General features: G+C 42.0%; 2 protein-coding genes across 2 annotated transcripts in view; one reads left to right on the forward strand and one right to left on the reverse strand.

Annotated features, from left to right (window-relative positions):
* Positions 1-13,506: 13,506 nt before the first annotated feature.
* On the forward strand, positions 13,507-15,479 carry spry4 (sprouty (Drosophila) homolog 4). Its single transcript, NM_001140765.1, is given in 2 exon segments — positions 13,507-13,697; positions 14,675-15,479. Coding segments are annotated over 2 exon segments (675 nt in total). The 5' UTR covers positions 13,507-13,564; the 3' UTR covers positions 15,217-15,479.
* A 163-nt stretch (positions 15,480-15,642) lies between these two features.
* Positions 15,643-26,250, reverse strand: part of LOC106566711 (glutaminase kidney isoform, mitochondrial) — a 30,261-nt gene continuing 19,653 nt past the window's right edge. The window contains exons 5-18 of the mRNA XM_014135020.3: positions 25,833-25,912; positions 25,423-25,586; positions 24,523-24,581; positions 23,163-23,195; positions 23,008-23,066; positions 21,417-21,483; positions 21,253-21,299; positions 20,424-20,604; positions 20,016-20,147; positions 19,682-19,774; positions 18,028-18,089; positions 17,670-17,746; positions 17,404-17,467; positions 15,643-17,099 (exon numbers count right to left, since the gene is read on the reverse strand). Coding sequence (XP_013990495.2) covers positions 16,943-17,099; positions 17,404-17,467; positions 17,670-17,746; positions 18,028-18,089; positions 19,682-19,774; positions 20,016-20,147; positions 20,424-20,604; positions 21,253-21,299; positions 21,417-21,483; positions 23,008-23,066; positions 23,163-23,195; positions 24,523-24,581; positions 25,423-25,586; positions 25,833-25,912 — 1,275 coding nt within the window. The 3' untranslated portion in view covers positions 15,643-16,942. The remainder of the gene's footprint in view (positions 17,100-17,403; positions 17,468-17,669; positions 17,747-18,027; positions 18,090-19,681; positions 19,775-20,015; positions 20,148-20,423; positions 20,605-21,252; positions 21,300-21,416; positions 21,484-23,007; positions 23,067-23,162; positions 23,196-24,522; positions 24,582-25,422; positions 25,587-25,832; positions 25,913-26,250) is intronic.

Genomic DNA, 26,250 nt, shown 5'->3' on the forward strand with positions numbered 1-26,250 from the left:
TATAAGATCCAGCAAAAGGTGGTGTCAGGGAGGTCCTCGGGTCGAGAGAGAAGGGAGGAAAGTCTAATTACAAGGCTGAGGCTGGGACACACAAGGCTCAATAGTACATTGAAAGTGGTGGGGAAACATCGACTGGGAGGTGTGATCATTGTCAGGAGGAGATGGAGACAGTGGAACATGTTCTATTTCAGCACAATAACTGTTCATCGGGAGCTTAATGAAATGGGTTTCAATGGCCAAGCAGCCGCACACAAGCCTAAGATCACCATGCGCAATGCCAAACGTCGGCTGGAGTGGTGTAAAGCACGCCATTGGACTCTGGAGCAGTGGAAATGCGTTCTCTGGAGTGATGAATCACTCTTCACCATGTGGCACTCCGATGAACGAACCTGGGTTTGGCGGATGCCAGGAGAACGCTACCTGCCTGAATGCATGTACCAACTGTAAAGTTTGGCGAAGGAGGAATAATGGTCTGGGGCTGTTTTTCATGGTTCGGGCTAGGCCATTATTTCCAGTGAAGGGAAAATCTAGACTATTATGTGCTTCCAACTTTGTGGCAACAGTTTGGGGAAGGTCCTTTCCTGTTTCAGCATGACAATGCCCCCGTGCAGAAAGGGATGTCCATACAGAAATGGTTTGTCGATATTGATGTGGAAGAACTTTACTGGCCTGCACAGAGCCCTGGTTGCAGACAGTCTGAATAGCTATTTTACAACTATAGCTAATACAGTAGCAAGTTACCTTTTCAATCAGGTTGCTATGGGGAGAGTCAAGTCCAGTAGTTTTACTCACAGCAGGGGATTCAAGTAGATGCTTTTTCATTTGAAAAAGTGCCAGAGTCAACAGTGCTAAAGAAGCTGAAAGAACTTGACCATTCCAAAGCAACTGGCCTTGACAACATTCCTGATAGATTTCTAAGGGATGCTGTGGTAATTATCACCCTTCTGTGTAACTCACATTGTAAATTTGTCTATTGAACTAGGCTTTTTTCCCAGTGAACTAAAACTTGCAAGGGTCATTCCTCTATATAAAAAAGGTAATAAGGTAGATAATGGAAACATTTGGCCTGTCTTTATCCTGTGTATTTGGAAAATATTATATTCGAGCAGATTGACCTTTATATTTCCTTACATAATCTACTACATGAGCTCCAATCTGGCTTTAGGAAATCCCATTCCACTGAAACTTGCCTACTATATCTAACTGACCACATCAGGAAGGAAGTAGATAGAGGGACATTTTGTGGTATGGTTATGTTAGCTCTCCAAAAGGCATTTGATATGGTGGACCATGAGATTTGGTTAATCAAACTAAGAGCCATGGGCTTTAACAACTTAGTCACAAAATGGGTTAGCTTTTATCTGCAAGGAAGAAAACAGATGGTGGATGTGGATGGGACCCTGTCTAAACCCAAAATCTTGAACTGCGGGGTACCCCAAGGGAGTGTTCTGGGTCCACTTTTCTTTCTGTTGTATATAAATTATCTGAAATATGCCTGTACATGTGACCTTTTCCTATATACAGATAATACTGCACAGTTGGTTTCCCACAAATACAGAAATGTGGTTGAGAAAGCCCTCAGAGCTGAAGTTCTGAATGTCAGTAAATGGCTATATAACAATAAACTGTCACTTCACTTTGGAAAAACATCTTGTTCAGGTCCAAAGTTAAACTGAGGAAATCCCCTGGTTTTAAGGTAGTAGTATGTGATATAGTAGTCACAGCAAAATACTTAATTACAGTGCATTTGGAAAGTATTCAGACTTCTTCACTTTTTCCTCATCAATCTACCCCATAATGACAAAGAAAAAACAGGTTTACATATAAACTTTACTTACATGAGTATTCAGACCCTTTGCTATGAGACTTGAAATTGAGCTCAGGTGCATCCTGTTTCCATTGATCATCCTTGAGATGTTTCTACAACTTGATTGGAGTCCACCTGTGGTAAATTCAATTGATTGGACATGAATTGGAAAGGCACACACTGTCTATATGAGGTCCCAGAGTTGAACGTGCATGTCAGAGCAAAAACAAAGCCATGAGGTCGAAGGAATTGTCCGTAGAGCTCCGAGACAGGATTGTGTTGAGGCACAGATCTGGGGAAGGGTACCAAAAAATGTCTGCAGCGTTGAAGGTCCTCAAGAACACAGTGGCCTCCATCATTCTTAAATGGAGAAGACTCTTCCTAGAGCTGGCTGGTGGCCAAACTGATCAATCGGGGGAGAAGGGTCTTGGTCAGGGAGGTGACCAAGAACCCGATGGTCACTCTGACAGAGCTCCAGAGCTCTGTGGAGATGGGAGAACATTCCAGGAGGACAACCATCTCTGCAGCACTCCACCAATCAGGCCTTTATGGTAGAGTGGTCAGACAGAAGCCACTCATCAGTAAAAGGCACATGACAGCCCGCTTGGAGTTTGCCAAAAGGCCCCTAAAGGACTCTCAGAGCATGAGAAATTAGATTCTCTGGTCTGATGAAACAAAGATTGAACTCTTTGGCCTGAATGCCAAGTGTCACGTCTGGAAGAAACCTAGCACCATCCCTACGGTGAATCATGGTGGTGGCAGCATCATGCTGTGGGTATGTTTTTCAGTGGCAGAGACTGGGAGACTAGTCAGGATCGAGTGAAAGATGAACGGAGCAAAGTACCTGCTCTAGAGCGCTCAGGACCTCAGACTGGAACGAAGGTTCAACTTCCAACAGGACAACGACCCTAAGCACACAACCAAGACAACGCAGGAGTGGCTTTGGGGGAAGTCTTTGAATGTCCTTGAGTGGCCCAGCCAGAGCCCGGACTTGAACCCGATCGAACATCTCTGGAGAGACATGAAAATAGCTGTGCAGCGAAGCTCCCCATCCAACCTGACAGAGCTTGAGAGGATCTGCAGACAAGAATGTGAGAAACTCACAATATACAGGTGTGCCAAGCTTGTAGCGTGATACCCAAGATGACTCGAGGTTGTAATCATCAGAGGTGTGGACTCGAGTCACATGACTTGGACTCGAGTCACAAATATGATGACTTGCAACTCGACTTTGACTTTAACTCCAATGACACGTGACTTGACTTGGACTTGAGCCTTATAACTCGACCTGACTTGATACCCTCCCCAAGCCCAAATATAAAAAATGATGCTATTAAAAAGTGTGCAGCGCATCAACTCTTCATTTAACGGATTACAGTTTGAATCGGACAGCAGCCAATCAAATTGTGCCAGCTGAGAAAAAGTTGTGCGTGGCAGTGCAGAGGAACGTCGGCGGGTGATTTCAGATGGAGCCCTTGGAAAGATGATACCCCAAATTATTATTTTTGGATATAAAGACGACGCTGTATCAACAAAAAACGGATTGCAACTTACAAAACATGCAGGAAGAAAATTACAGATGGAGGCACAACAATTTACAGCTTTGTTCGACATTTGAAGCTGCACAAAGAACGGTAAGTCGTGGCTAATATAGCCGACAGCTATATATTTTATTACTTTACTGGTGTATCATGTAGGCTAACGTAACCTTATATCAATGAGCCTCCACACAGTCAGTCAGTACGAGAACGTGATCATTGCAACCAAGATTGGGCTACAACTGGCTAGGCAGCTGGTAGCCTAAATCCTGCCTGATGTTACTGCTGTTCCTAAAGCCTACTATAACCACAGAGAGAGAGAGAGTGTGTGTGTGTGTGTGTGTGTGTGTGTTAAGGTTGGGCGATTGTGTACCTGCCTACATCGCCCCATAGCGATCCTCGATAGTCGATCACTATTGGAGGGGGTGTGTCTTTCTCATGGCTACCCATGTATTTCCATGGAAATATAACGTTTATTTGGAAAGTAATAAATATATAGATATTTTTAAAAGCATGATTTGTGTAAATGTAATATACTATTACTCTTGTTAAAAATATGAAATGGTATTACATTTGGTGAAGAGCACATTATGACTAGTTTAGGACTCGAAACTCAAAGTTTAGGACTTGAGACTTGACTTGATACTTGACGGTCTTGACTTGAGATTTGACTCGGACTTGCCTGTCTTGACTTGAGTGCTAAGACTTGAGACTTACTTGTGATTGTAAAACAATGACTTGGTTACACCTCTGGTAATCGCTGCCTAAGGTGCTTCAACAAATTACTGAGTAAAAGTTCTGAATACTTATGTAAATGTGATAGTTCAGTATATATATATATATATATATATATATATATATATATATATATATATATATATATATATATATATATATATATATACTGCTCAAAAAAATAAAGGGAACACTTAAACAACACATCCTAGAGCTGGGGCAGAACAGCAGGAAACATAAAAGCTGCCATTGAGGAATAGCTGTGACTGTCTGTCCATAGGTAGACTATTCACTTTAATTGGATGAAATGACCAGATATACTGTACAGCTGAAGTCGGAAGTTTACATACACCTTAGCCAAATATACTGCTCAAAAAAATAAAGGGAACACTTAAACAACACATCCTAGATCTGAATGAAAGAAATAATCTTATTAAATACTTTTTTCTTTACATAGTTGAATGTGCTGACAACAAAATCACACAAAAATAATCAATGGAAATCCAATTTATCAACCCATGGAGGTCTGGATTTGGAGTCACACTCAAAATTAAAGTGGAAAACCACACTACAGGCTGATCCAACTTTGATGTAATGTCCTTAAAACAAGTCAAAATGAGGCTCAGTAGTGTGTGTGGCCTCCACGTGCCTGTATGACCTCCCTACAACGCCTGGGCATGCTCCTGATGAGGTGGCGGATGGTCTCCTAAGGGATCTCCTCCCAGACCTGGACTAAAGCATCCGCCAACTCCTGGACAGTCTGTGGTGTAACGTGGCGTTGGTGGATGGAGCGAGACATGATGTCCCAGATGTGCTCAATTGGATTCAGGTCTGGGGAACGGGCGGGCCGGTCCATAGCATCAGTGCCTTCCTCTTGCAGGAACTGCTGACACACTCCAGCCACACGAGGTCTAGCATTGTCTTGCATTAGGAGGAACCCAGGGCCAACCGCACCAGCATATGGTCTCACAAGGGGTCTGAGGATCTCATCTCGGTTCCTCATGGCAGTCAGGCTACCTCTGGCGAACACATGGAGGGCTGTGCGGCCCCCCAAAGAAATGCCACCCCACACCATGACTGACCCACCGCCAAACCGGTCATGCTGGAGGATGTTGCAGGCAGCAGAATGTTCTCCACGGCGTCTCCAGACTCTGTCACGTCTGTCACGTGCTCAGTGTGAACCTGCTTTCATCTGTGAAGAGCACAGGGCGCCAGTAGCGAATTTGCCAATCTTAGTGTTCTCTGGCAAATGCCAAACGTCCTGCACGGTGTTGGGCTGTAAGCACAACCCCCACCTGTGGACGTCGGGCCCTCATACCACCCTAATGGAGTCTGTTTCTGACCGTTTGAGCAGACACATGCACATTTGTGGCCTGCTGGAGGTCATTTTGCAGGGCTCTGGCATTGCTTCTCCTGCTCCTCCTTGCACAAAGGCGGAGGTAGCGGTCCTGCTGCTGGGTTGTTGCCCTCCTACGGCCTCCTCCACGTCTCCTGATGTACTGGCCTGTCTCCTGGTAGCGCCTCCATGCTCTGGACACTACGCTGACAGACACAGCAAACCTTCTTGCCACAGCTCGCATTGATGTGCCATCCTGGATGAGCTGCACTACCTGAGCCACTTGTGTGGGTTGTAGACTCCGTCTCATGCTACCACTAGAGTGAAAGCACCGCCAGCATTCAAAAGTGACCAAAACATCAGCCAGGAAGCATAGGAACTGAGAAGTGGTCTGTGGTCCCCACTTGCAGAACCACTCCTTTATTGGGGGTGTCTTGCTAATTGCCTATAATTTCCACCTGTTGTCTATTCCATTTGCACAACAGCATGTGAAATTTATTGTCAATCAGTGTTGCTTCCTAAGTGGACAGATTGACTTGGAGTTACATGGTGTTGTTTAAGTGTTCCCTTTATTTTTTTGAGCAGTGTATATTTTTTTATTCATTTGCAAAAATGTCTAAAAAGCTATTTTTGCTTTGTCAATAAGGGGTATTGTGTGTAGATTGATGAGGGGAAAAAACGTTTAAATCTATAACGTAACAAAATGTGGAAAAAGTATGAGTTGATATATAAAACAATGCAAGATTCAAGACTTCGTGCTTTTCAGCTAAAATTATTATATAGAATTCTTGCCACCAACAAAAGGTTCAATATTTGGGGCATAAAATCATCGAAGCTCTGCAGGTTTGGTTGTGAGGATACAGCATCAATAGACCATTTATTTTGGTAATGCCCTCAGGTAGCCTGTTTCTGGTCTCAGGTTCAGGAATGGCTGAAAATGCATAGCATTGATCTAAAATTGACCCTAGAAGTAGTACTGTTAGGAGATCAGTCAATTACTAATATAAACTCAGCAAAAAAAGAAACGTCCTCTCACTGTCAGCAAACTTAACATGTGTAAATATTTGTATGGACATAAGATTCAACAACTGAGACTTAAACTAAACAAGTTCCACAGACATGTGACTAACAGAAATGGAATAATGTGTCCCTGAACAAAGGGGGGGTCAAAATCAAAAGTAACAGTCAGTATCTGGTATGGCCACCAGCTGCATTAAGAACTGCAGTGCATCGCCTCCTCATGGACTGCACCAGATTTGCCAGTTCTTGCTGTGAGATGTTATCCCACTCTTCCACCAAGGCACCTGCAAGTTCCCAGACATTTCTGGTGGGAATGGCCCTAGCCCTCACCCTCCAATCCAAGAGGTCCCAGATGTGCTCAATGGGATTGAGATCCGGGCTCTTCGCTGGCCATGGCAGAACACTGACATTCCTGTCTTGCAGGAAATCAAGCACAGAACGAGCAGTATGGCTGGTGGCATTGTCATGCTGGAGGGTCATGTCAGGATGAGCCTGCAAGAAGGGTACTACATGAGGGAGGAGGATGTCTTCCCTGTAACGCACAGCGTTGAGATTGCCTGCAATGACAACAAGCTCAGTCCGATGATGCTGTGAAACACCGCCCCAGACCACGACGGACACTCCACCTCCAAATCGATCCCGCTCCAGAGTACAGGCCTCGGTGTAACGCTCATTCCTTCGACGATTAACGCAAATCCGACCATCACCCCTGGTGAGACAAAACCGCGACTCGTCAGTGAAGAGCACTTTTTGCCAGTCCTGTCTGCTCCAGTGACGGTGGGTTTGTGCCCATAGGTGACATTGTTGCCGGTGATGTCTGGTGAGGACATGCCTTACAACAGGCCTACAAGCCCTCAGTCCAGCCTATTGCAGACAGTCTGAGCACTGATGGAGGGATTGTGTGTTCCTGGTGTAACTCGGGCAATTGTTGTTTCCATCCTGTACCTGTCCCGCAGGTGTGATGTTCGAATGTACCGATCCTGTGCAGGTGTTGTTACACATGGTCTGCCACTGTGAGGACGATCAGCTGTCCGTCCTGTCTCCCTGTAGCGCTGTCTTAGGCGTCTCACAGTATGAACATTGCAATTTATTGCCCTGGCCACATCTGCAGTCCTCATGCCTCCTTGCAGCATGCCTCAGGCACATTCACTCAGATGAGCAGGGACCCTGTGCATCTTTCTTTTGGTGTTTTTCAGAGTCAGTAGAAAGGCCTCTTTTTTTTTGTCCTAAGTTTTCATAACTGTGACCTTAATTGCGTACCGTCTGTAAGCTGTTAGTGTGTTAACGACCGTTCCACAGGTGCATGTTCATTAATTGTTTATGGTTCATTGAACAAGCGTGGGAAACAGTGTTTAAACCCTTTACAATGAAGATCTGTGAAGTTATTTGGATTTTTACGAATTACCTTTGAAAGACAGGGTCCTGAAAAAGGACGTTTCTTTTTTTGCTGAGTTTACTCATACTCTTAGTAAAAGTATTTATCTTCGACTCGAATTCTGTGGATTCTATTCGATTAGATAGATTGAAATTGCACGTTAAACATCACAGCATAGTTGAAATATATGTGTTGCATAGAAACCCGAAGTGGGTGGCCAGCAGAGATAGATGGGATAGGCTGATGATTGGGATGTGGAATTGGAGACAAGTGGGAGTGGAGTTAGAATGATGGTCAAAGATTAAAACATTTAAAAGTCAAAATAAAACAAAAATTACGTTTCAATGATTTTCAGCAAACTTAACATGTGTAAATATTTGTATGAACATAAGATTCAACAGTGTTTTTACAGCTAATGCCGTTTTGCCTGATGCTGATGCCGTGCAGGTGTTTGTACACATGCATATACACACACTCTCATTCAAATAAACTCATACAAGAACACACACATACATGTAATAATGCCAGACATGCACACAAACATATACAGTTGGCATTGCTGTTAAGATTTTAGTTGTCCTTGATGTCCTTTCCTTTTTTCATTGTTTGCTGTTTTCTTCTGTCTTTTTATTTTTTCTCTTTAGTTCATTCTCTTGGTTGTTGGTGCATTGGGGGGTTCTTGCGGGTGGGGAATTTATTTTATTTTTTCTTCTTGGGGGGGGTCTGGGGGAGGGCTCTCGAATGGTTGAGGGACAGCTATTGGGGAACTGTGATCTTGGAGGGTTCGGGTTCACATTTTTTGGCCTGGTGGGAGATCTGTCAACGTGCCCTTGAGCAGGGCATTGACCCTGGATGCTTCTATGTGTCGCTCTGAATGGGAGTCTGTTGGATGACTGGTATGATGTAGTTGTTGAGCGGCTTCACTGCAAGTATATTGTATGTTTCGGATATTCAATAAAAAGATATATAATACATTTAAAAAATAATAAATGTGGAAGAAGTAAAGGGGTCTAAATTCTTTCCGAATGCACTGTATCTTAGATGTGTGCTAGATAACCATCTGACAGGGCACAGCATGGCACAAAAAGTGCCAAAGTGAACCATAAAATTAAGTTTCTGGCAAGAACCTCCAAATATCTGGATAAGAATGCAATGTTGGCATTGTTCAGTACCACTTTGTCTATGCATCCTGGTACAAACCCCCAAGATAATTCAAAATAAATTGAAGACATCTCAGAAGAAATTAGTCAGGATTATTCTTAAACTTCCAGCACGTACTCATCTTGACCATTCCCACTTTGAAAGCCTTAGATGGCTCAAAGTGGAGGAGAGAGTCTCTCAGATTAAATTGTGTCTTGTACATACGATTGTGCACAGTATGGTCCCCAGGTACCTATGTAACTACTTTAACTTGTTGTCACAGGCATCATAATGAGTAGACCAAGGTGCAGCGTGGAATATGTTCATCTAGTAGTTTTAATGAAAGAAGAATGAACACTTACAAATTAAACCAAAAAATGACAGCAGACAGTCCCGTCAGGTACTTTACAACTAAACGGAAAATAACTACCTACAAAACACAAAGGAAAAACAGGCTGCCTAAGTATGGCTTCCAATCAGAGACAACGATAGACACCTGCCTCTGATTGGAAACCATACCCGGCCAAAACATAGAATACCCACCCACCTATCACACCCTGGCCTAGCTAAACCGAGAAAACACAGCTCTCCTAGGTCAGAGCGTGACACTTGTTCCGGGATAACCATAACTATTCCACTAGAAGAAGTGAAACTGACGTAGTTTCTTTTAGATTTTATAGGGGTATGGGGAAATAAACTTTTTGTACTCAGCTGCCATTCTTTGGAATAATCTTCCAAAGATTTTTTAAATGTATAACCGCCATTAGGTAGTTTCAAGATCTCACTGAATTAAAAAAAGAAAAGAAAATTGTACCACTTCAAAAATGAGTCGAAAGATTATAGTATGCCTTTTGGTGCCTGTTGTGTATCATATTTTGATTGTCTTGTATATATTATGGATTGATTGTTTTATATATTAAGGGTATGCGAGACAAGGACGATGTACCTGTCCATAGTTGTTTATTAGGAAATGGAACTGTAGTAATTATCTCACATTATGAAACAAACAACAATTTTGTCTGTCATTGTCTGTTGCCACTACCATTGCTGCCTAGCCTTGCTGCATCCCCCCTTCCCCCTCCAAAAGGAGCACAATGGTAATAAGCTTTTAAGCTTTATTGTGTTATCCTTGATTATTTTCTTAAATTGTATGTGGACGCTTCACGGGCTGGAGAACCCTAATGTATGTATTTTTTAAATGGTCTAATAAATTCAATCAATCAATCGTAACGCCGACTGCGAGCCAGGTCTAATCGCCCAATATCAGTGCCTGACATCACTAATGCTCTTGTGACTGAATGGAAGCAAGTCCCCACAGCAATGTTCCAATACCCAGTGGAAAGCCTTCCCAGAAAAGTGGAGGCTATTATAGTAGCAAAGGGGGGAATCAACTCCATATTAAACGCCCATGATTTTGGAGTGAGATGTTCGATGAGCAGGGTTCCACACACTTCGGTCATGTAGTGCGGTGGTTCCCAAACTTTTTATAGTCCCATACCCCTTCAAACATTCAACCTCCAGCTGCATACCCCCTCTAGCACCAGGGTCAGCGCACTCTCAAATGTTGTTTTTTGCCATCATTGTAAGCCTGCCACACACACACTATACGATACATTTATTAAACATAAGAATGAGTGTGAATTTTTGTCACAACCCGGCTTGTGGGAAGTGACAAAGAGCTCTTATAGGACCAGGGCACAGATAATAATCAATAATTTTGCTCTTTATTTAACTATCTTACATATAAAACCTTATTTGTTCATCGAAAATTGTGAATAACTCACCACAGGTTAATGAGAAGGGTGTGCTTGAAAGGATGCACATAACTCTGCAATGTTGGGTTGTATTGGAGAGAGTCTGTCTTAAATTATTTTCCACACACAGTCTGTGCCTGTATTTCGTTTTCATACTAGTGAGGGCCGAGAATCCAGTCTCACATAGGTACATGGTTGCAAAGGGCATCAGTGTCTTAACAGCGCGATTTGCCAAGGCAGGATATTCTGAGCACCGCCCAATCCAGAAATCTGGCAGTGGGTTCTGATTAAATTCAATTTTCACAGAACCGCTTGTTGCAATTTCGATGAGGCTCTCTTGTTCAGATATCAGTAAGTGGACTGGAGGCAGGGCATGAAAGGGATAACGAATCCAGTTGTTTGTGTCATCCGTTTCGGGAAAGTACCTGCGTAATTGTGCACCCAACTCACTCAGGTGCTTCTCTATATCACATTTGACATTGTCTGTAATTTTGAGTTCATTTGCACACAAATCATACAATGCTGGAAAGACATGTGTGTTGTCCTTGTTAATGCAGACTCTAATTTCTTAATCATAGCCTCAATTTTGTCCCGCACATTAAATATAGTTGCGGAGTGTCCCTGTATTCCCAGATTCAGATCATTCAGGCAAGAAAAAACATCACCCAGATAGGCCAGTCGTGTGAGAAACTCGTCATCATGCAAGTGGTGTCGTGGAAAATTGTCTTAAGAACATAATACTCTTACAAGAACTTGTGAATTCAATATAGACTTTAATACAGAGTAGTAAAGCTGAGCCCTTCCATGGAAGGACCCTATTACACACGTAACAGAGCCAAGCCCCTCCATGGAAAAGACAAAATTCTCATATCACAGAGTCCTATCTTTATATGATTCTGTCTTTGCATAACGTATAGAGTCCCCTCCCTCTATATGAAAATGGCTTCCCTTGACCGTTCTTTACCATTATCTCTCCATATCAGTTGTTGCTTGTTAACGCCCACATCTGACAGCTGTATAGGTTATAATGCTAGCAGGGCCTCCTCATGTGGTACAAAAATAATGCATGCACTGCATGCTCATCCTTTTCTCTGTACCCCTTTGTCTGGCTATCTTGAGTATTTGGGGCCCTTTCTGCATAACTCAAGTCCGGTTGTCAGGTCGCTATGCCTCCCACCGTGGCCTGTTGCTCTATCAGAACCAGATGTCATCTTCTCCTCCTATAGCCATAGTATTTATGTTCTTTCTCCTTCAGCACAGCTGCTTATCTCCCGCAGTGGTCAGACAAATGAAAATTATGGTCAGTAAAGAAAACTTTAAGCTTGTCTCTCAATAAAAAAATGTTTTGTCAATACCTTGCCCCTTGATAACCAGTGCACTTCTGTATGTTGTGAAAGTGTTACATGGTCGCTGCCCATATCATTGTATAGTGCAGAAATTACGGCCCATATCATTGTATAGTGCAGAAAATACACGAGAGTTCAGGGGCCTGGCTTTAACAAAGTTAACCATTTTCACTGTAGTGTCCAAAACGTCTTTCAAGCTGTCAGGCATTCCCTTGGCAGCAAGAGCCTCTCGGTGGATGCTGCAGTGTACCCAAGTGGTGTCGGGAGCAACTGCTTGTACGTGCGTTACCATTCCACTATGTCTCCCTGTCATGGCTTTTGCGCCATCAGTACTGATACCAACACATCTTGACCACCAAAGTTAATTTGATGTCACAAAGCTGTCCAGTACTTTAAAAATATCCTCTTCTGTTGTCCTAGTTTCCAGTGGTTTACAGAAGAGGATGTCTTCCTTAACTGACCCCCCATAAACGTAGCGGACATGTGCCAGGCCGCCACGTCTGTTGACTCATCCAGCTGTAACGCATAGTATTCACTGGCTTGTATGCGAAGCAGTAATTGTTTCAAAACATCTCCTGGAAGAATGAAGTCCTCCACTATGGTATGGGGCTTGCCTGTCCTAGCCACTCAGTAGCTCACCATATAAGATGCTTCTATACCCTTCTTATTAATGGTATCTGTTGCTTTTATACATGTCTTACTACTCGAAAGTCGTCTTAATTCTCGGTCAAAAAACTATGTGGCTTATTTTTCAAATTGGCGTGTTTTGTTTCTAAATGTCTGCTCAAGAGTGAAGGTTTCATTGAGTTGTGAGATAGTACTTTTGCACATATAACACACTGTGACTGAGGAAAGGCACTACTCCCAATATAGGTGAACCCCAAATCAATGTAGTTCTCATCATATTTGCGCCTCTTCGATGGTCCAACGTCCCTGTCTGTTGTTCGGTGCTTTCTCGGGTAAGGGGCAGTAGCTCTTCGCCTGCATCAGATTCACAACTGTCAGTGTCCATGCTAGCTGGGTTAACAACAAATGTAGAATTACTGATGCTAGTATTGGATGTGCTCGTGGAAGCAGAACAACTTGTGTCGTGACAGGTGCAGGTGTAGTACATTTTTTTGTTATTTCGCTGAACACTAGATATTTTATTTTTGGCAGTGAAACGAGGCTACTCAGGCTGGGGGAAAAAACTCACTCAAATGTATAGCCCCGTTGGAAGTGTAATGGAATGGGGTGTTATTTAATTTTTTTAGAGAGGGCTAATAGTTGTCAGGGTAATTTTTCCTTTTCCCCAATTTTATAGTACCGTATCAAAAATAATTGAATGTAGGTAGGCCGGGAACTGCCACACTCCCTCCAGTACAATAGGTGGCGGTGTAGGCACCTTAAATTCGATGCGATCCGGACAACACAATCCCAAAGAAGAAGAAGAATTGTTTTCGATGTCAAATGACAACCTGAGTGAACTATCTTCATTTTGTCCACCAACTTCGGCTCTGCATTGTAAGTGAATATGGCGATGCTCTTTGGCATGGGACATTATTGTCGCCTGGCAGGACGAGTTGTGAGCGCTCTGTCCCGCAGACAAACGAGTGGTACGCTTCTTCCAGCGACAAGATGGTATAGCACCCAAACGACTGGCAATAGTGAGTAGAAACTTGCACTGCGACTGCAAGGGCACACTGAGCGACGCGCCCTTTGCTATGCATTAGTTTTAGCGCATACATTTTGAGGTCCGAGCAGGGGAGATTGCATAATAACAATTCTGACCACGCTCATGACCACCTACTTGTATTGCCTTGACATCCACACGTGTGTAGAATATTTATTTTTTAACGTTTTTGTGCGTCAATTAACTTTAGTTTTGAAATCTGACATTTTACCAAGTTTACAGAATTTACAACAGAACATAGTTTTGAAAAGTTTGGTTACATTGTGGTTGGAAGGGCAAGTAAACCGCATTTCAGCTTTGTATAGTGTAGTTGAATACGGTAACTCAAATCGGTATGATAGTAGATCACTGGTGGTTACCTGTAGGCCACATTCCCGAACCTCTGACGGTGGCCAACTTCAAACAATTATTGATAGGTGGCTGCCAGTATGAGATGTGTCATGCCGATCATAAATACCCAATGTCCTGCCAGCTACGGTGACATTGTGTTGATTAACAATAGTATTTCAAAGGTTTACAACGTAGATTCATTATCGACAGGATGTCACCCTGTTTGGGCTTGTTATGTTGTATAACGCTTTGGGTGAGTTAAATAAGTTTAATGAAAAATGTATTAGCCTGTTATGCAAGACAAAGGGATTATTTATTTAATGTTAAGATATTTTATGTCTCCACTTTCACCAAGCAATAGCCTATGTATCTGCTCTCTAGAGCAGGGTTTCCCAATCTCCTTGCACGTTATGGTTTTTCACTAGCACTACACAGCTATTTTCAAATAATCAAAGCTTGATGATGAGTTGGTTAGTTGAATCAGCTGTGTAGTGCTAGGGAAAAAACCAAAACGTGCACATCGAGCAGTGGGGGCCCAGGACAGAGTTTGGGAAACCTTGCTCTACAGAACATTCAGCAGTTGTCAGTATCTATTAATCATTTCAGATGTTCTCTCTGTAGAGCTGCAGTTTAAGCTGGATGACAGGACAGCCCACAGCAGTCTGGACCTCTTTAAGAAGGACACAGGCGTCATCTACCGCATCTTGGGCCTAGACCCCAGCCATGTCCAACAAAACCCTGAGCGCTTCCAGGATTGGGCCGTGGTGTTCGGAGACGGGCAAATCACAGGTGGCCGCCACTACTGGGAGGTGACGGTGGAGAAGTCCTCAGAGTTCCGTTTGGGTGTGGCCTTGGTGGCAATGTCAAGGGATGACTGTGTGGGCACCAACAGCTCTTCCTGGGTGTTCAGCTATGTCCAGCGCAAGTGGTTTGCAATGACAACCAACCAGAGGGTGCCGGTGACTCTGGTGGGGAAGCCTGACCGTGTGGGCATCCTTTTGGACTACGAGGCCGGCCTGATAAGCCTGGTGGACATCCCAAAGGCCAAGGTGATCCACAGCATGAGGGCCATGTTCAGGGGGCCTCTCTGCCCAGCGTTTGGCTTGTGGGATGGAGAGCTGCTTACACACTCAGGTCTGGGGGAGCCCGAAGGCTTGAAGTGAAGCATCTCTGTACTGATGATGACAATATGGTAGGAAGGTGGATAGGAATGGCAATGAACATTCTGACGACTTGGTTTTTGTAAACTGAACACTTACAGCAGGCAGCACTTGAAAATGTCTTTCAAATCTCCATCAGAATTTGGAGAGCAGGGAGTTTGTCCAGTGTATCATTTCACTGCCATACAGACTCAGGCAAACTCATCACAATAAGCTATTTTTTTGTTACCTCTTGTGTAATATTTTTTAAGTGTGAAATAAATGGCAACAATATGTAGCTGTCTTGTGTGTAACAAAAGGTCATTAGGTACTGAGAATGTACCTGTTGCTTAAAGTCCTGACATTCTCCATTATCTTGTCAAACTTGAATTAAACCATGCCTTTTTTAGCCTTTTGATATGCTGAAATTGTATGCCAAAATAAAAACCGTTGCACATTTTCACTAATTTATTTACAGCAGAGCATAACATATGGCAATCAAGCTCACATTGACAGTTTAACCTGAGGAAGCAGTCTGTTAAACAGCAGCACTTAATCACAGTAAGACAATCCTGGATGTGTATCTTAGTTTTGATATGTTATAGAACCAGTCTGTTCTGTAGTAAATAGACAATATTCATGTGCCTATAACAGGAAATGCTGATGGGATACTATCACACATGAATATTCATTAGTCTCAATCACTCGCATCACATTTAGACATGTTTCTATATTAACATAAAAGTTAAGTATTCACACAAGGAGAAAAGGCCAGAATTAAAATAGTTATATCCCATCCTCACAACACATGGCTTCTAGTTCACTCATATCTTCAGACCTGCTTATGAAACTGATCTACTTCCTGTTGAGGTAGATGAATATATACATTTCCACTTAATCTATTTATAGCCTGGTAATATGTAATGTTATGCCGTGTCAAAATCCCTTAAAATATTAATGCTTCATACATGATTAAAAACAGAAAACATTGTATAAATAAATTAGACACTGGTGGCATATATACATAACATGTGCATCAATGGCAATTTTGAGTAAGGACAAAGTGTGTGTGTACATATAAATCAATAGCTGCCAAGTTCACCTGAGGGGTATCCTACAAAGATCAATGCCTTAGCCAGCTAACTTGCCAAAATATTCTGAAATAACAAAAAAAAGCATGGTCTGACTGACTCAACAATCAAAAACATACCTAAGTTTAGGTTTCTTAATGAACCAGAAAACCAATAGTTATTTTTGGTTGTTAATCAAAGTTAGCTGGCTAACGCATTGATCCTGCTTTTTAGTATACCCCTCTGACTAGCAACTGATCACTTGTTAGTGTCATCTCAACTTTATACAGTGCTACAGTGATTCTGTCCACTCCTGAAGACTCCTAAAGCTTTTATGTGCAGCAACCTGGACAAAGAAAGTGTGCTTGGGACCTTTATACATAGTGACGTGTGACCATATCAAATATACTCACTCACTTAGCTACAACTCTTCATGACTCTTGGCACAAAATGACTGCATTTCATTACGAAACGTTGTCACCTATCTACCTGAGAAGAGGTAAGTTCACCTAGCTTCACCTGCCTTCCGTCATATTGCTTTAACCAACCCTGTCTTATCAGATCTGTTATGGGGAGTGCTAGTGAACAAGGATATTGGGGAAGGGGACAACTATCTGGAATGAAACTGCCAGTGCCTCTTGTATTAAATACAATATGGTTAGACATCTCTCCTGTCTAGCTCAAACCACAACCTTCACTGTGTCTAATTTTCTCTGGTCTTCGGTTTTTGACTGGGACCCATTACTGCATAGGTACATCTGCTGGTACTCTGTCAAGACCGACACCACCCCGTCCCGACCAAACTGCCTGGCGTCATCCAGGGGTGTGTTTCCCCACCTGATAGAGAGCGCGATATAAGCGGTAATGAAAAAGCTTTGAAATACTGCTGCAGAGGGAAATGTGATGAAAGGCAAAGGAAAGAAGGGATGGTGTGCTAAGTAATGCTCTGACTGAGTCTCAGAACAAATCAGGTCATAATAATCCTTGACTAGTCTGGTGTAGTTGGGTGATTTTAAAGACCTGTACACTTAAAACCACCAGTCTCCATTATGCATGCCTGAAGGACCTTTACAATGGAACATCTCTCAAAGATGTGTGAGTTATTAAAAGTGACATGCAGATGATGAAGTGGTGTCCCTACCGGTCCTTTATATGGGGGTTCACTTTACACATCTCTGTTAGGAAGATCACCGCTTCCACATGACCTGAACAAACAGGAAGGAAGAATTCAATCTCAATATACGGCAACCAACCATTGATGCATTCACAGATCTATAGTTATCCCAGCGAAGCTATCCACTCCAATGAAACCAAAGCAGACACACTTGAATTATAACTCTGAATAATAAGGTGAAGCACATGTTATGTGTGAGAACAGTATTATCCCTGAAAAATATGTAGGTTCACCTTCGGCTGATGCCACGTGGAGACCTGTACGAGAATCATAGTCTTTCTCTTCCATGTCCACAGCCGAGAGAGCAAACCTAAAGGAGAGGACATGTGCGAGAGAAGGAAGAAAAGAAGAGTATAGCGAAAGGTTAATTGGAATGACTAATGGCGTAATTATGAAGTTAACTGAAATTGATTTCATACCAGGGGTGGTCTGTTCCATGCTGCACATAAATTAATTATTGAAGCCATATTCTACTTGCCTACCTGGCGCCAGCGCTTGCATATGAAAAGGCAAACTATATTTTCTGGTAAATCAGAAGGACCAGCTATAATGGCTTAGGTTTATATAACTATCCCAAGAGTCTGTTTTTACCTCCTCAGGGCAGAGACATCACCACTGTAAGCTGCAAACATCAGGTTAACCACTGACTTGTTCTGATGGGTCAGAAGAAAACATCACAATTATGGGTTATCAACATAGAAGGACATTGAAGCACAGCGATATTTCAGGTTTTGTGGCGGAAGCGTAAACACAGTAGTTGGTATTCAGACTTACCGTATGAAGGTGTGTAATGGGCTTTGCAGCCGTGGCTCCCTTGCGCGCTCTGAATAAATGTAATTCAACCGCTGAAAACCCTTCCATTTGCTGGCCAACAGATTTTCTACTAAATACGGTTTTCAGTACATTTATCTTAAGCCATCCCTTTCAATACGATGCACCCACAATTAGAATTTTGGCGAGAGACTAGAATACATCAAGAGAACAGGTTCAGAAAATAAGGATCAATGACATAATGCCATCTATGCATCTGCGTCTTAGTTTCAGCACCAACTGGTAGATCCAAAAATACTCTGACCTTGTAGATTATTTAGGCAAATTTCAGGGTTAGGAAAGTAACTGGTTTGGAGAGCCTTTATGCACACAATTTATTGTTGAATAAAAAAATACAGTGGTTTGATTCATCCTGAAAGTTGTCATACTCATGTTCAATCCATGAAATCTTGTAAAATGGAGAAAACAAAAGTTGACAACAGGAGCTGAACAAGTCCTATAAATAAATCTACTCTAATTCTCACTAAACATGGAACTGTAGGACAACGGTCCAGTCGTCATGAACCGTGCGCCAGGCTCCTGGTTTAAACTGCTACATGTCCCAAATTATTGCCCAATGTTAGCCTAATATGATCTACTAATGCTAGCGACCCTAAGGAATAACTTACATAGACGTGACAGAGGAAAGAAAGGTAAATGGAATGATGCTAAATTTAAGCTACAAATTTGAGAAAACTAACACTAAAGTGACAGTTCTAAATGTATGTGGCTCCCAAAAGTGGCTAATAATTAACATGATACAAATTGTAAAATAAAACAGAGAAAAGCCTGGGCATAGGCTATAATTAAAACATTCTAAAGCTCATACATCAACTTGGCAGGTTCAGCCCTACAGAAGCCTATCGTTTGGGTGTCCAAATGATTTAATAGAAATCACGGATGCAACACTGATAGTCAATTAAAAAGGGATTTAATATTCCCTGCTATTTTGTTTTAATTATCATTTTGGAGGGGGGGTTACATGTTTGTTTTTTTTACACTTGGGGAGGGCCAAGTAAAAATATATTTTCTTCAGGGGGAGGTATAACTTTCACTCCTCTAGCTCTTATCCATGTATAAATGACAGTGCATGGACAATGCTGTTATTTCTATCAGAAAAAAGAAAGAAGATGCTTTTTTCACTTGGAACCAGCAGGTTCACTCAACCTTATTCATGGTTTCCTCGCACGTAAAGGTGGTGGAATTACAAGGGAATTAAGTCAAGGTCAGAATATGGCTTATCTGTAGACACACCTTTGCCACACCTTAATTTCTCAGCTCTCCAACCTGAACGAATAGTGGTTGACTTCTCATGCGTAAGTTCAAGGTCAGAATACACATAGAGAGAAAAGTGCATAAAAAGGGAATAACGTTGCATTTTCGCACTCTTAACTCGGGTCGGAATCGGGACCTTAGTGCATAATCTATCCCTTACCCTATCATCAATTGAGAGTCTGCGAGGGTCCAGCTTCCTTGCAAAGTGTCTCAGGTTGTCATAATTGTGGAAGTTGAAGAGAGAAACCAGCTCCTGACCAATCAGCAGACAGAATGGGAAAATGACAGAGTTATCTATTATTCAATGTTCTATTCTTTTTTAATCTTCCAAATTTACAATGTCTAATATAGAAAAAAATATATACACTCAGGTATGACATTGAAATTACTTTTGATATATCAAAAAACAAGGTAATCAATGAGAATAAATATCTACTGCTGGGTATGGTAAAAACGTATATCATAGGGGATTGAAATTCTTCTTGTCTGCATACCTGACAGAAGTGAATGCCTCGGACACTATTTCCGACACGATCTAAGGGAGGAGACCAACACATTATTCCCATGATATTAGGGACCACCAGCAGCACTGCACCCGACACGCCAGACTTAGCAGGCAAGCCCACCTGGAAAAAAATAAGGGACAAAAAGCAAGAATGAAGTTAAGTATGACACTTACCTTGTCTCATCTCTTTTAACTGCATTGATCTGACAACACAGGATAGATGAGAGCAACATGGCACCTCTGAGATAAAGGGGGACGTTCTAATTTACCACATACAGTGAAATAAAGAAAGATATTGGATAAATGAAGATGAGATGGGGATGTCTCACTTTCTCTTCCGTCGCTGTGATAAGGCCACCTCAGGTCATTGACCTCTGTCTGTTTCTCAGTGACTCACATGGAAGGCGAACTGGCCAGAGAAGTCGTACATTCCGCAGGAGTGCATGAGGCTTAGGGTATTCCGCACAGCCTCCGCACTTAGCACCAGCTCGCCTGTGATTGGACAGATGCCCCCGTTGGCCAGTGTGGCGGCCATGACACAGCCTGACTCACAGGTCACCTCAATGGAGCACAGCTGAGAGGAAAACAGAGAACAGTTGAGACCTCTGGTTTATTGTACAGTCAGGTTTGAGGAGTAACTGATTACATGTAATCTGTTACATATAATATGATTACAACATCAAAAAACAGTAAATGTAATCTGTTACCAGCAAAATGATTGTAATCAGATTACAGATACTTTTGAAAATCTAGATGAATACTTATTGGATTATTTTAAATTCAGAAAGAATATTTGTAAAAAAAATAATAATAATTGAATACACCTTTTTGTTTTCTCAATGACATTCAATTCAGCATTGAAAAAAGGCACAAGTTTAAGTTTGTTCCACCTGAGCGAGTCTGACCATAAGTCAGAGACCACTATAATGATGCACCAAATGCATTTGATGGATCCTTTAAGTCTTCTTCTAATGCCTCTTAAGGGGAAAGTAATCCAATAGTAACTGAAAGTAATCAGAATATGTTACAGAGTTTGGACAATCCATAAATTATGTTACTGATTCCAATTTTGATCAGGTAGCTAGTAACTGTAATGGAATACATTTAGAAAGTAACCTACCACCCCTGTGTACAGGGTAGTATTTTACTCACATACAGAGTGTTTCCACCAGGGACAGCAACTAGGAATACAACAGCAAATCTCTTTAAACATGAGTCTCAACTGGAAGTAGAAATCGAGGGCTGCAATCATATCTGCATTCTCAGGAAAGCACTACCGAGCAAAATGAGAGCGAGGCCACAGTTTCAGGACAGGTAGTATAACTTATAGTTTTAGAGTTTAGAAATTGGTATAACTATTGGGAAGACTCTCTTAAGCTCAAACACTCACTTTTTTCTCCTTCAGGTAGTAACCAATAGCAAAATTCCTATCCCCGGTCTCCTTCTCTGATTGAAAACTTTGAAGGCAAATACATACACTGGGCTTCAAAACTTTTGGCACCCCTGACTGGCAATGCACAAACAATACTTAAAAAAATATAAACAATATAATTATAGAGATAAACTCAAAATACCAACATGTGAGAAATACCGTACTTTATTAATGTTTCAATGGAACCCACCAAAATCATTTATTGATTTAATAAAAATAAAAAATCAATGTCCTCCAAATCAAGGTTTCACAATTAATGGCACCCTTAAAGATGATTGTATCTACCAAAATTAAATCAGGAATTAAATTCCACTTATTTAAGTTTATCTAAGTCTTAAGGAACTATATTGAGCCATTGCATCACTTCCTGTTTCACTAGGGTATAAAAATGAGGTAACACGCATGCAATATCCCTTTGTCATACAACACCATGAAGAAAACAAAAGAACTGATATGAACAGTTAAAAAGCTCACGGATAGAGGACGCAAATGCATTTTGCCCCCCAGGATAGGGAGGAGGATGGTGAGAGAAGCAACAAAATCCCCAAGAATCACTGTAAAAGAATTGCAGGCCATGGTGGCATCTCGGCATCAGACGCCACCTCCACAACCACAGGCTCTTTGGAAGGGTTGCCAGAAGAAAGCCCTTTCTTACCCCAAGACACAGACGCAAGCGCTTGGAGTTTGCCAAACGTAATTTAAATTATGAGACCAAAATTAAATGTTTTGGTCAGATACAGCATCGGCATATTTGGCGTCGAAACAGAGATGCATACAAGGAGAGGCACCTCATACCCACGGTGAAATATGGTAATGGGTCAATTATGTTTTGGGGCTGTTTTAATTCCACAGGTCCAGGGGCACTGGTTAAGATTGATGGCATAATGAATTTCACCAAGTATCAGGCAATTTTGGCTGACAATCTGATTGCCTCTGCCAGAAGGCTGGGACTTGGCCGTAGGTGGACGTTCCAACAAGACAATGACCCAAAACATACCTCAAGATCCACACAGAAATGGTTCTGTGACAACAAAATCAATGTTCTGCCATGGCCATCTCAGTCGCCGGACCTCAATCCAATCGAAAACCTGTGGGCTGAGTTGAAGAGAGCAGTTGATAAGCGCACCCCAAGAATATGAAGGATCTTGAAAGGATCTGCATAGAGGAATGGTCCAAAATCCTTCCAAATGTGTTCCTTATCCTTGTCAAACATTACAGGAAAAGACCATGCTGTTATCCTTGCCAGAGGTGGTGGCACTAAGTACTAAATGAGGAGTGCCAATAATTATGAAACCTTGATTTTGGTGAAATGTATTTTGTATTAAATGAGTGTATGATTTTGGTTGGTTCCATTGATGTTGGTATTTTGAGTTTCTCTCTATAATTCTATTGTTTATATTTTTTAAAGTATTGTTTGTGCATTGCCAGTCAGGGATACCAGTAATTTTGGAGCCCACTGTATTAAAAGCTGTTTATCACACCACAAATTACACTTACTGTATGGTCTGAAATCTTATTTTCATACTATAATGTTCAATTTGACACTCACGTAGCGTTGCTGAAGCCCACATACTCTGTGCCAGCCATCTTCTTCAAGTATTCCATTACCTACGATAAAAGATGTGTCAGTTTTTCCATTACATCTTTACTAATAAGAAGCAATTGTAGACACGTCAGAAGTCTGAAACCTTAAAGGATACTCACATAATCAAACCTCTCTGCGTTTTTCAACTTAGGCTGTAAAAAAGAAGAAGGAAATCTCTTTAGTACAGTGTTCTTGTGCTGTAGTAATTCTGTATTGACACTATGCAGAGAGCTGTTCTGTCCCTAGGTGGCAGTGTTTGTGTATTTTGGCACCAACGGTACAGTGTACTGGTGAGTCAGTCAGATTCTGGGTGGGTGTACAGGGTAGGATTAGTTGCGGTATCCGTCTGTCTGTCTGCGTGATGTGATGAGTATAACATGGGCTAGCAGCTCAGGGGCAGATTATTGCCCTGCTTAGGTTTCAGGGTCCAGTGAAAGATCAGCAGCAAGTCGTTAAGTCACCAAAATGGGCAGGGACTTGTACTTCCCCGTTGAGTGGTCCTCAAGGAATAGGTTTCTTCAAATGTGGTGTGACCCTGGGCTTATTGGTCAGTGATACTCGGAGGAAGTGCTCCTGACTGATGACACTTCTTTCCACTCATAACTTCAGAGAGATCTGCGCTCTCTGAAAGATCAAGTAAACTTTGCGCAATATTTATGAATGAATTGCATAAACTCAAAATAAAACGTGCTAGGAGTGCTACACTTAATTGAAAGAGTACAAGTCCTTCCCTCAACTTGCCCAGTGCAGTATGTGCTATAGACTATTAGCCAATGAAATGACTCATCCATCTCGATCTGTTCTCTCTTCCTGTACTTAAAGTTGTCAAAGACATAAATTACAATACTTGATTGTCAGACATAAAAACACACTCACCCACACAATCACACATACAGTCGCTCACCCACAGGCAAACACGCCTTTTCTTCCCAGCTGTCTCATTGGCCTGGCTAACACATACACACATCCTGTCAGTCCCACCCTCACCCACTAATGTATGTGACCTGAATGGCCTAAGAGGCAGCTGGTGAAGACAGGCAGCTAGGCAGGGAGAGGGAAACACAGCAGAATAGAGGTCCATATCTATATAGAGGACTGCATTCTTTCCCCACTGCTGTATCTGTTAGAATGAAGGCAATGCTGACTGATAGGAAGGGTTGGCAAGTCGGCTGGAGATAGTTTACTGACCTCTGTCCACACTGTATTGGGCCATAGGGTGAATTGGTCAATGACTGAGGGTGGTATGACTGTGACACTTGGCTGTACTAGTTACAACAGATTTCCTGATTTCCTGTATATTTGATGTTGGAGTGGATTTGGTGTACAACAGTTTGCACTCATGTGCAATGCTTAATCTGTGTGCATGTAATGTACTCCTGATATTATTTAAATTAGCTAGCAAAGATTGTATCATGCTCTCATTCGAAAACCTCATGAAAGGTTATAGGAGATTATAACATCACCCAGGAATCCCCTTACTTTGAGCAGAGAACTGATGACGATAGCCCCCGCGTTCACCATAGGGTTGTGTGGTTTATCTGTCCAAAGAGAGAGAGGACAATGTTATCACTGTCGTGCACTCCACCACCATATAACCTAAAGATATGGCCGCTTTATAAAGTGAACACGTATGTGCGTGCCAGAGGTGAACATGTGTAATGACACCTGTGTAATTACACATGTTAATTACACAAGCCGTAGCCAGCTTAGAGGGAACCTGCAGATAAGATTTCTTGACTGGTTAATGATCAGATGTCCTGTTCTTGCTTGTTCCTGCTCTATTGACTGAATCTCACCAGTCAAGACCTACAGCATATTGTACTCATTGATCAAGTTTCTCTTCCCTGTTTCTCAATCACCTCCCACTCATTGCAACCAAAAAAATCATTGTGATGATGCTGAATCAATGTGGAAAAATTATTGGATTTGCAAAAAGTCGATGTAAGAGAATTTACTATTTTTTTAAACACAACTTTTACTCATGGGGAAGTTTTTTGTTGATTTCATGTTGAATTCACGTTAGTTGATAACAACCAAATTTCAATCAAAACTAGACATTGAACTGACATCTGTGCCCAGTGGGCTGTAGTTGCAGAGAGGTTGGTTGTCTTCTCTTTACACAATTGTTCACTGAAATGTGTAATTGTTTGCTTCCAGTGTAATGAACTATTTACTACCCTACGATTGAGTTAGCTTAGATCAGGAGATAGGGTCAGAGATATAACTTGAGAGTTCAATGTAAGACTGTTTTTTCCTCAGTACTCCTCAGATGCATTCAAGTGTGGGGCATCTACACAGAAGTCAACACAGAGACATGTAATAGGTATGTGAGCCTAGCCATAGGCAGACAGGGATAGGGTTAGGGTTAATCTCGCTCACCCTCATCATTCAGTGACAGCTGGTTGAACTTGAGTCCGCTCGGCTCTTTGCCCACGTAACGGTGCACATGCTCAGTGCCGATCTCGTGCACAGCGATGGCGTACTCCAGTGGCTTCACACATGATTGAAGACAGAATGGAACCTTGGTGTCACCTGCAGAATGTCTGCATCACACCAGCAGGGGAGAGATCATGGGACAGTGAGGGCTGAGGTGACAACAGACACAGTGGAGGATTCTGCATAAACAAGGTGGGCAGAGACTGACAGGGCAAGATGAGGGGATGACATGTGGACTGCCTGTTCAAAGCTCTTAATTTCAGTAACATGGGTTATGTGTCATGATGGAGGGCAGTGGTGATATACTGTAAAAAGAGACTATGTACATAGATCTGATGATGCTGTAATCTTACCTCTGCCCATCCACGGTGCATAGAGACACTCCCCACAGATTAGGGCTGAATTTAGCCAGTTGAGGAATGTAATCTGCTACCTAAGGAAAGACACACAAAGGAATGGATTGGATGAGTGTAATGTGTGTCAAAGGCAGGTATAGTGCATTCGGAAAGTATTCAGACCCCTTCACCTTTTCCACATTTTGTTACGTTACAGCCTTATTCTAAAATGGATTAAATTAATAGTTTTCCTCATCAATCTACACACAATACCCCATAATGACAAAGCGAAATCAAGTTTAGACATTTTTGCAAATCTATTGAAAATAAAACAGAAATACCCTATTCACAGAAGTATTCAGACTTTGCTATGAGACTCGAAATTGAGCTCAGGTGAATCCTGTTTTAATTGATCATCCTGGAGATGTTTTTACAA

This window comes from Salmo salar, chromosome 13 (assembly GCF_965601325.2).
Source record: "Salmo salar chromosome 13, fSalSal1, whole genome shotgun sequence".
Taxonomy (NCBI): Eukaryota; Metazoa; Chordata; class Actinopteri; order Salmoniformes; family Salmonidae; genus Salmo; species Salmo salar.